Raw genomic sequence first — 11,979 nt, forward strand, 5'->3', positions numbered from 1 at the left:
CCTCCCTCCCTTCCCTCCCTCCCTCCCTCCTTCCTTTCTTTCTTTTTGTACTTTAGGGAAGGATCTACAGGGTGTTCAGGGTCTGTTTACAGCCTCCCAAGAGCTGGGATTACAGGAGCGAACCACCACACCCAATCTTAGTTTGCTTTTCTTATATAGACTAGATTATCCTTTTGCTTATGTGATAATATCTTCATTTTGAACATTTGAAGACAGTATCGTGAGTTAGTATCACAAAAAACATAGAATGCTACGCAAACCTACAGAAAAGACACACAGCTCATAAAGTATTCACTACTGTACTTCTCACAGATGCTAGATTCCCCCCAGGCCAGGCCTTCAAAGCTAAAAAGAGCATCACTGCACTTCAAGAATATCTTTAGTTGCTTTTTCCTGAGGAACATTATATATTCCAGAGAAAACTGTATCATTCACATGACTGCCTCATATGCAAAGATATAGAAATATAGCGATATAAGACAGAAGTTTGACTCCTGAGGGAGCAAAGAGCAGTAAACAAAGCCCAAGGAGAGCTGCTGTCTCTTGTAAATTCTGGCAAGCTGGGATACAAGGCCTCAGATAACAGCTTTTTCTGCAGGCGCCCTGTCTGATCTTTGATCCCTTGCTTGGGATATTACTGGCTAGCACTGAATAAACTTAAGAGTTAGGTAAATGACAAAGGCAATAGATGAGTAGTCTGTGTTCACCAAACTAGTTATGCACACTTGGGGCTCAGTTAGAGCTAAGCTCAGTGACACTCTGAGGCTCTATTAATCTGTCTTCCTCATTTCTTCCGATGACTGATAAAACAAAAAAAGATGATTACTACTTAGGATACATCAAAAAATTAAATTCATTTGCATTTACTATTTAAAAGAATCTGAGGGTCTGGGGAGATAGCTCCGTGGTCTAAGCACCTGCCTGGCAAGCACAAAGACCCAGGTTCGATCCCTGACACCGCATGCTGTACTGGCTCGGGAACCCTGGGTGCACCAAACTGGCCACCAAAACTGGGCACAGTGGCACAAGCCTATAATCCTACTGCTGGGGAAGCTGAGACAGGATGAGGACTAAGAGTCTGAGCTGTGTAGCAAGACCCTGTACTAAATGAATAAGTAAAAGAAAGAAAATAAAGAATCTTAAACACAAAATAGCTCAAAAGAAAATGAAAGAGCCTCACTGAAAAATATTCCATATTTATATACCAGAAACTGCCAGGTATGTAAAATGGCAGTAATCCTTAAACTGACCTATAGATACAAAGCAATCCCTGCCAAAGAAAAAATTACAGATGTACAAATTGACAAGCTGACCCTAAAACTCATGTGGAAATGAAAGGACTCACCAGAAGAGACAACACTGTCTTGGAAAAGAACAACACAAACGAGGACTCATACTTTTCAATTTCAAAACTCACTGCCAAAGCAAAAGCAATTCAGTCAGCGTGTCACCAGCAGAAGTAAAAGCACGTAGATCAATGTAACGGAGCTAAAATCTGAAAATAAAATCTTTACCTTTATGGCCATTTCAACAGCGATGGTAAGACCACTCAACGAGAAAAAATAATCTCCATAAAATGGCGTTTGGACAACTGGATATAAACATACAAACGGGTGAGCTCTGCCTCCCACGGAAATTATCTTGTAACAGGTCTTCAGGAGGCAGCAAGACAGCTAGCTCAACGCTCTGAAGCGCCTACTTAGGTAAGCTTAGGCAGGTGCAGGGGACCGCGACTTGATCCCCAGCCCCGCATGTCACACCAGCCCCGCCCTCAGAGCAGGCCAAGCCGGCCAAAAAAAAGATTTTAAAACTTAGCTACATGAGCTAAAATATAAAATTCAAAGCAAATCTTTGTGACGTGATTACTTTTTTTTAGAAATGATAACAAAAGTATAAGCGACCAAAGGAAAAAATTGACAAAGTGAACTTTATCAGAATTAAAACCTTTTGTTCTTCAAAGGACACAGGTACTTTGTGAAAACAAGTTCCAAGAGAGTGAATATTTGCAAGTCATAACGTGAGTATGGAACTGTGTCCAGAATATATGGCGGTCCTCTCTCACCCACGAGAAATCAGTCCCAGGAAGCCCAAGGATGCCTACAGCCACACACAACACGTAAGTGACTGGCAGGGGGTGACACGCAACGTGGACGTGCTGAAGGGGAGGACTCTTGCTCAGAGCAGCACAGCACAGAACCTCACCAGGCAACTCAGAACAGCACCTAATAGCAACCTTATGAATTCTTTGTCTTAGTAATTCTCCATTAATTTCAGGTCACAGCTCCCGCAAAACAACTAAAATTACAGAAAACAGTGAGGGAAGAATCTTTTTTTTTTTTTTTTACATGCTTAAAACTCAACAATGAAAAAAATCTATTTTTTTAATGGATACAGTGCAGGGTACTGTCTCATTACACAGACTCGGAGTGATCCTCCTTTTTCAGCCTCCCAAGTGCAGAGGTTACAGGCACACACCCCCACACCCAGTTTCAATCACTGTTTCAGCGCACCCTGGGGGCTGGGCCAGGGACCAAACTCTGGTCCCTGGGCGTGCCTAAGCAGACGCTTAAAAAAATCTAATTTTAAAATTAGCAAAGGCCAGGAAGATAGCTCAACTCAAGTTCAACCCTAATACCAAAACCAAAACCAAAATCAAACCAACTAAAACCAAAGCAAAAAAAAATAAAAATAAAAATAAAACCAAAGCAAACAAAAACAAAAACCACCAAGCCTTGGGCTTGAGCTATAACCTGCGTTTTTCCTTTACAAGAATACAGAGAATGTGGAATTCACATACTGCTGGTAGAAATACAAAGTCCTTCCACTGCTCTGAAAAAGTCTGAGTCATTCAGAACACTAAAGGTAAGAGTTACAGCCCAGCACGCCAAGGTACGCGCACATACCAGAGGGAGAAGACAAAAGTGAATTAGCAAGAAGGCAATTTAAAATGCTAACAAGATAATCTACATAAAATTCTGTACACAAATATTTATAGTAACTTTAGGCCAACAGTGGCAACATTCAAAAGAAATGAAGTCCATTATGCCAAAACACACAGAATCTACCAAAATAGTTTATACACACTTCAGGAAAAGAAAAATACATTTTTTCAACAGATGGTATTGCCCTGTATGGAGACTGCAGAGGATGTCATACAGCACCGAAAACGTGCTGCACTGCAGCCCTTAGAGAATGAAGTAAATGAAGGCGGAGTAAACTCAGGGGACCAAGGCTCTCTAAGCAGTAGTTTGCCACACTAACAAATATCTGGAAGCTAATGGCCATCACTTTGAGCACCTCTTACAAATATAGAGGCCTAAGGTAACTTGTATTAATCTCATGTCTCAATAAATTTAGCATTAAAATATTTATGAGTCTTTTTTCTGAAGTGTATATACGTTTTGTGGCAAAACACAGCGTAATTACACAAAGTAAGTCTGACACGAATGGGTGCAACTATGTAGTTGCATTTACACGAACTGTCCATAATAGGCAAAAGGAATAGAGGCAGAAAGGAGATTAATGGTTGTCAGGATCGATTGAGGCAAAAGGAGAATGGAAAATAACTATTAGCTGTGAGGGGATGAACTTGCTTGCCATTATGTAACAGTAATGATGTTGCGCAACTTTGAAAATAACATAAAAAACCAGATTGAGCAGGTGGATTTTATATTTTGTGAACTATATCTAAACACAGCTGCTGGAAAAATACAATTTTTAAAAACTTTTACTACGAAGATATTTGATGTACATTGGATGTCAAAAAAAAGTATAACTTACCCTCTCTTCACTTTTGTGAAATCAAAGGCAACTTGTCTGTATGAAACTGCTTTTTCATTTAAATATCTACTATACCGCCTAATAAATGTAGACATATCATACCCTATAAGAAAAGAAATATAAGAAGTTTTTATAATCATCAAACTCGCTGAGGATTTAGCTCAGTGGCACAGTGCCTGCCTGGCAAGCACAAGGTCGCATGTTTGAGTCCCGGTACCAACGAATGAATAAAGGAACTCTCCATTTCCCCACAAAAGCCTGTTACTTAATTTCTATATTATCTTAACTAGTTCTTGCTTTATCTTGGTCTTAACCATCCAGCAGAAAGGTATAAAAACGAGGTATAAGGGGTGAAGCCATGTTGGTATGCTGGGCTGTAAAGGGCTCAGGTTACCAACTTCTGACATTGCCAGTCCTGCGGATGACCCACTACTATTATGGACTACTGGACTATATTGGATTATTTTGATGAATTCATGCAACTACAATATTTAAATGACAATGGAACACCCATCTCTGACAAAACTAAACAAAAAAAGGGGATTAAAAATGAACATTTTGCATCTGTATATTTAAAATAGGATAGATATACAGCTACATTCTCTTAATTCAATGAATAAGAAGATTTGTTCTAAAAGCGTTTGTGGACAGGATATCATGTCTGCATCTGGTACAATGAATAACCACTGAGACACCAATGTGCAATGTATTCATTATTGAAGCTGTCCTACTGATCGGTTTTGCAACTGTCTCATTGCTATGTGTTTCTCAATAAAATTAAAAAACAAAAAAAGTCTGTATTATTTTGATATCAACTCAACTTAGTTAAATTAATAATACTGACCAAATTCTCTAAAAATTCACATTTTTAAAGTCAAGCACATCACATGCATCTTTTAAAGAACCTTTTCCCTTAGAATTTCACTAATGCAAGAAGTCAGTTTTACTTCTAATCAACATTCCTATTCATCAAGAAGTAAAACTGTTCTCTTACACAAGTTAGTAACTTCAAGACTCCACTTTAATATCCTATGGAATTACAATCTCATTCCTCAAATCAGGCAATTTTTAAAAATTTTATACATATGAAATCATTAGTTGTATATTGTTTAAAATTACCCTAACACATGCCAACCTTATAAAAAAGTATCACCCAGTAAAATAAAATGATAATATGCATGAGTATGATATAAGACAATCCTATGGTTTAAAAAAAAACTCGGTAAGTGAATACATCAATCAGGGCAACACTTTCTTTCACCATACTCAAAGAATCTGAAGGCTTCAGCAATACAAAAGCTCATCAACATTATTTTTAAAAATATCAAAACCTCTCTATTTTAGTTATTATCTAGCTCAAGAAATGTATACATTTTAGCTCATTTTGCTTTAAATCATTTTCATCTAACAAATTTAACCTTAACTGATAATAGTACCAAAACAACCAAAAAATTTAATGGAACTGGATTTAGCATCACTGACAATTCATTTATTCAGCAAATATTTATTGAATGCCTGCCTACTAAAAAACTCAGTGCCTTTTTGCCCTTGTTGCTTTCGCTGTGTTCTGCCACCATGAACCGTTTCTCCTCCTGTTGCCCTCTGCCATGCCACTATGTCTTGGAGCCAGCTGACTAGGGACTGAAACCTGCAAATGTGAGCTAAATACACCTTTCCCCCTCTTTTAAAAAAAAAAAAAAAATCACTGCCCTTGTCACCTGCTGCCCTAGCTACGAGGTACACTGTATGCAGCACTACACACTCATGTCTCTCAGCTCTTTGGCTCACACTGGTCCTCGAATCTACTCTACCCAGTCTTCCTAGTGGGGAATTAGTTCTTATGTTTCAAGACCCAACTTCTCTGAAACATTCCCTTAATCCTTTGTGCTCCCATATAACTCTCACCCCCACTATAACTAGTAGCTATTAGTTGTATGACATATTCTCCCAGTTACTAGCTTAAGTTTATTCATGTTATATATCTAATATATATTTAATATGCCTTACCCTACCCACAAAATACAGCAGCAATCAAAACTACTTATCAAAAGCACCACTAAATCACGTATTTTTAACTATCGTTTGGCCTCATCCTTTTTTTTTTTTTTTTTTTTGGCTTCATCTTCATAGTCTTGATTCAGAATACTTTCTTGTATGGAAGATACGCTGTGTGTCTCTTAACAAGAATACATTCTATTGAATGAAGGACCTACTAAGATAATTGAAGACTGTTTCTTGAACTCAAGTTCCTCAGCTTAATTACATCTGAGAAAATTCTCCAAATAATACAACTTTCATAGGTCCACAGAACTGATGTTGGGACATGGTTTTCTTGTGGATTACTTTTCGGTCCACTCTACTGACTTAGAATATATGAGGGCAGACACTGATGATAATCAAACATATGAACTGAGTAGGCCTTAAGAAGACTTGACATGCTCCATTACAGTAAGTAAAAAAAAGTTAAACGTATACCTCCTTCTGATCGTTTGGAGTGTTCTGTTGAAGAAATACTATATAGGTGAGAATGTTTCCATATATCTCATTAAAACGGGTTCAAAGACCTTTAAAAATGTACTTTCTTTTAAAAGGGGGGGCTCTAAAAATTATGCAAAAGGAGTTAGATTCTTAAAACCTTGCCACTAAAACTGCTTAATTTCCATCTTAAGAAAATGGGAAATTAGTAACTAATAAGATTACAAAACACTGATCTTACCTAATAAAACATCTATTATTCCTTGAATTTAGTGTACATAATAAGGGTTAGCAATGAAAGTGGGTATTTACACAGTATCTTTGGTATGTCAGGCAGCACTCTAAGTATTCTACATTGGTTATCAACTACGTCAGGCCACACAACCACCATCATGGGTACAGGCTGTCATTTTCCCTGATTTTACAAATGTGAAGAGGTAAAGTAACTTGCTCAAGTTCATCCAGCTGGTACAGAAGAGAAACAAACCCAGGCAGTCTAGCGCAAGAATCCACGCTGTCAAAAAGTACTCTGTACTGTTCATTAAAGTTTTGATGAGGGCTGGTGAGATGGCTCAGTGATCTAAAGCACCTACTTAGAACAAGCTTAGCAAAGCACAGGGACCGCGGTTCAATCCCCCAGCACCACATGCCAGCCAGCCCACCCCCTGGTGGGCTAAGCTGGCCACACACACACACACACACACACACAAATAAATAAATAAATAAAATTAAAAAAAAAGTTTGATGAACAGCAATTAAGCCAATCTTAATCTTCAAATTAAAAGATCCCCCCCCAACCTTCACTAAAACATGAAGTTTAAGAGTACAATTCTACAATAATTAGATGGGATTACTCTTTTAATTTTCTATAAAGAATAAACTATCCTTACCTTGTAATCCACTTTTATCCAAAAAATTGCTTAAGTTAAACAATGTGTTTCTTGAAGCCAAATACTGAATAAAACGCTGCAAGAAAAAAAAATTTATAAAATTAAGGTATTGCCATCTTATGAATTCTAGTTTGAAAATTAGTAGACACATTCCATTAAATTTAGCAAGTTTAAATTTCTCATTTCTATCATTTACCAAACCTAAAAACAATGTTTTTTCACTAGTATCTACCAATGAAAGTGTTTAAAACTTTTTTTTTTTTTTTTGTAGAACTGGGGTTTGAACTCAGGCCCTTTCCCCAGCCCCTCAAAACATTAAAAGTATTAAAGTAAAAATAATAAAGCAGGTGGTCTTACACTGGAAGCAGCAATTCTGGTTTGGCCATTCGACACCGGGATGCACGTACGCTGCAGCAGCTGGCTGGCTATGATAAGTGCAAGCAGCTCTAAGTGGCCCCCACCCTGCTGCAGACGAGTAGCACTGCGGCAATCATATTCAGTTCTGACCTCTTCTGTGTGTGTTTGCTGTCTGTTTATTTGGTACATGGTCTTGCTACACTGTCCAGGCTTATTCAAACGCCTAGGCTCAAAGGTTTCTTCTACCCTAGCTTCCCAGGTAGGTGGTACCAGAGACATAGGTGTGCTCTTGCCCTGGGCTAACATCTATAAACAGCTAGCTGGTGTGCCACATTTTTATGACTTTTTAAAAAATAAAATATTCCCAATCATACAAGAGAACTACATTATAAAGATACTTTTACTGCCCAGATTAAATACAATTAACATATTCAGATCTTGTCATGGACTCAAAATTGTCTATGTATGCCACTAACTATACCATTCCATCTCAATTTACCAGTTTACCTCTTCAGCACTGATTATTTTTCTGAAGCCCACACTTTTTCACAATTTTACTACTTGTGTAAATATTTATAAGTGAAATTTTGTGGCTTAAATACCATAATTACTCTTTAGCAATATATTTTTAACTCAACTTTTCCCCAAAAAGTGTCCACTTAGTATATGTAGATCTGGTTTCATTCATTTCAAATGATGTTCTACTATTCTAGTGAAGTAACATATCATATTTCCACCTCTTTCTTAAGAGATGTATAAGTTTTCAGTTCTTAAGTTTCTAATTATGTTGCAATGGCATCTTTTAACTTGGGTTTTCATGCACAAATATTTAAGTGTTTCTAGATATATGTGTAATTAGGGCTGAAGTAGGTCATATAAATACGAATTCATCTTTTCAAAACTGCCAAACTGCTCTCCAAAGTCCTTGCTACAGCGCATTACCTTAACTTTCCTATATATACGTCCTCTGAAACAGCTTAATAAATGCCTTTAAATTTAATTTTTTACCTTAGGACTCTCTTTTTTTTTTTTAACACATGCAGAGGTTTATCATCAACTAAGATGTACATGGCTACCCATGACTCAAGATATTAGTCACCCAAGATCACCCTAAATTAACAAAGCCAAGATTTTGAAACACAACTTGTAGACTGAAGACTCATGTCTCATCATTACCCTAAACAGTCTCTTTCCAAAAAAGTATTAAAATATCTTCAGGTATGCGCAGTACGATTTTCCTGTAGGCTGATAATACCCATCTTAACCTCTGCATTCTATAAATGAACATGTTTTACTCTATCCAGGCATTTCATCCATGTCATTAGGGACAGGAGATCTATATTTTCTTAGTCCCTTCTACATTTGTTACAGTATTTAGCTGTAAAGATGTGGTTTTAATCAAGTTTTGATTATACTTCTAACAACATCTTAGTGATACTCAAAATGATACAGTATTAAACACCATGCCACCAATCTGGCAAATGGTTCAGATTCTCATTTTATGTTACACAAGATAATTTGGAATGTATCACTATAAAAGTCATTTACAGGAAGGCAAAATATCTCTTTCTTCCTATGGTTTTTCATTTTATAGGAAGAGAAAGTTAAGAGGATTACTTCTAAAAACTTGTAACAATGCATACATACAGCAAGACAAATAGATTTGGCATTGTCTTCCTGCCCTAGAATGGCAAAATACTGACAAATGTTGAAGCTACGTAACAGGCATTTATTTCACTATCCTATAGGATATATTTAAATTTTTCATAACATAATGGCTCTATACTTCCTTTTCTGAAATTCATCTACAAATTTTTATTTTCATTTATGAATCAACTACAATTTATGCTGTAATAGGTACTTTGCTCAACCCTATTTCTCATTAAGGTATGATCCTAATATTGATCAGAAACCAAGTGCCCATAGAAGTATCTTGACCAAGTTATCCAGTTAGTAAGAGTAGTGACCTGATGTCAGGCTCTTTGACACAACATCCACTCAGCCTTACCTTTGTGAGATTTTCTCTGTGGCCAGGTTTCTTAACTGAAGTACACTACTGAGAGTTACCATAGGAAGAAAATTCTTTATTGTATTGTTGAGGACTGAATTCTAAGATGTTTAGTAATAGCCTTGAACCCTACCTATTAGGTATGAATATCTTGCTCAGTTGTGACAGCATGTTGTCTAAGGAGAGACAGCATGCTGTCTACTTCTTCTTTTCATGCAGTTTGAGAACTACTGTTGTATGGTAGTTCTAATCCTCAAAGCATAGTTGAAACCCTATGCATACCCTTTCACAAGCTAATCACATCTGCTAATGAGAAAATTTTAGAGGCTTTTGTAAGTTAGCATACGGGCCAGGGAGATAGCTTAGTGGCATAAAGTCCTTCCTGGCAAGCCCAACATCCTAAATTCAATTCCCAGGGCCACAAAATAAAAAATAAGTGAAGTCCATGCATATGGACTGCTTCTAATAAAAACTGTTAACATAAAAGCAAACAAAGCAAGGGACGTAGCTTAAGACAAGCTATCCATGAAGTTATCTAAAATATTCTGAAATATTCAATTTCCTGAAATCAGCTACCTGGAATGTTAGTCAACTATGTTTGCCTTACCAATATTTTGTCTCTAGCACTATCACCTTATTTACGACTTATGAATATTTTTTATCTAGCACTTTGGAAACTGGTTGTATTTGCAATTTTGTCTCTTTAAAGAATAAACTGCCCCAAGAAAAATACATATAAGCCTGAAATTCTTCAGAATAAATGATCACAATCCTAAGTAAATGCATTTTTCATAAAAGTTGAAACCATCATCCCAGTTAAGACCAACCGTTTTGAGTTACACGTAAGCTGTTAGGTTCAGACATTTCTACTGGCTCTAAATTGGTTGTAATTGTTTAAATTGGTTATAATGAATTAGCTACTGAATAACATTCCAGGAAATTATTGTAACAAAAAACTACTAATAAAATCATTCTATGTGGTATTACAATAATGAAGTACAAAACTAAATTTTCAACACATAAGAAAATCATGGAACACAAAAATACACAACAGAATATAAAATATGTGGATACTATACATATATGTATATATAGGTACACACACATACACACACACACACACACATATAAATGCTGAATATAATGTTTTACCTCAGTTGTGGTTATAGCTTTTAAAAATGCAAACATTTTTGGACAATGACCAGGAGGAATATCAAAATGTGTCAACAGTAAGATTTCTTTGAATGATAGAGTAGTTGTGGCTAAATTCCTGCTTTAATTCTGAAAATTAACAAGGCTGCATTGGTATTTATCAAAGAGAGTAGTGTCTCATGACTGGAAAGCTCAAAGCAACAAAGTAAAGAGATGGGTGTCAGAAAAGTCTACACTTGGCAATCTAACACCAGCAACTGCTGTCCCTGGTTTCTACGCCAGGATTACGTTTCCTAAGGCACATGCCAACACAGATTTAGCTAATTTGATTTCAGTGTTCTTGGAAAGATCCTTTCAACACTATTTCACAAATTAGTACACTGGGCAAAAAAATAAATTCCAGGTTGAGAACCAAAAAATTAGCCACCATACTATCAAGAAAAATAGGATGATTCTCTCCAAACAGAACACTGCGAAAGCGTAGCTTATGTCTTATTTTCTATGCTTCTGAGTAACAAAGACTTTAGACACTAATAAAGGCACCCTTCAATCAGTCTCAGCCAAATGCCATTTTAATTTTAGTCTCATAACCCTGAACTACGTGGAATAGTTCCATAAACAATCATATGAGATCAGACAGAAGTCTGTGCTACAATTAACCGACAAGTGACACAGACAAGTACGCAGTCTGTAACTGACTGCAAAGAAGAGTACTGTTCTGAAAACCACTTCCTGAAATTATCTTCAATTCTTTTTTCTCACTGAAAGCTTCTTTGCTCTGACCCTTCTGCCATTCTTTCTATCTACATTATTCACTTGTTGAAAGTAGTGTCAAGTTTCAGTGAGAGAAGCAAGCTGAATCATCAGTCACCATTCCAGTACGTGTTAATCAGAAATTCTTCTTACCTCATTTCCGTACACCATCAAATGATGGGTTGTAATGAGAGATTTGAAGACCACCACCCAACTACTGTTAGTAGTTCTTTCAAATAAACTGTCTGCCAACTGTGGGATGTTCACATTCATCTCATTTGTGCACTGAATTAAGTCTGTAACAAAAAAATTTAAGATTAATTTACTCTCTGGTTTTAATTTATCATTAATGCCAATTCTGCATACTGACATGAAAAATCTAACAAAGTGGAGCTACAACAGAGTTTGAAGAATGTGTTAAAAATCTTTAGGAGAAAAAAAAAAAATCTTTAGGAGAGCAACTGAGATTACCAAGAAATACTAACGAGGATTCACAAATGATCAGTAATACCAGAAAGCAAATCCAACTCCCTTATGAGACAATTGGCCTTTAAGTGCTTTATC

At 36.5% G+C, this 11,979-nt stretch overlaps 1 protein-coding gene across 17 annotated transcripts in view; it reads right to left on the reverse strand.

Annotated features, from left to right (window-relative positions):
* The window catches only part of Picalm (phosphatidylinositol binding clathrin assembly protein), a 72,672-nt gene extending 60,965 nt beyond the window's left edge, over positions 1-11,707 (reverse strand). For all 17 annotated transcript variants that reach the window (XM_004632566.2, XM_004632559.3, XM_004632563.2 and 14 more), the window contains exons 1-3: positions 11,569-11,707; positions 7,146-7,221; positions 3,781-3,883 (exon numbers count right to left, since the gene is read on the reverse strand). In XM_004632566.2, coding sequence (XP_004632623.1) covers positions 3,781-3,883; positions 7,146-7,221; positions 11,569-11,688 — 299 coding nt within the window. In that variant the 5' untranslated portion in view covers positions 11,689-11,707. The remainder of the gene's footprint in view (positions 1-3,780; positions 3,884-7,145; positions 7,222-11,568) is intronic.
* Positions 11,708-11,979: the final 272 nt, after the last annotated feature.

This window comes from Octodon degus, unplaced genomic scaffold (genome assembly GCF_000260255.1).
Source record: "Octodon degus isolate 3935 unplaced genomic scaffold, OctDeg1.0 scaffold00049, whole genome shotgun sequence".
Lineage (NCBI taxonomy): Eukaryota > Metazoa > Chordata > Mammalia > Rodentia > Octodontidae > Octodon > Octodon degus.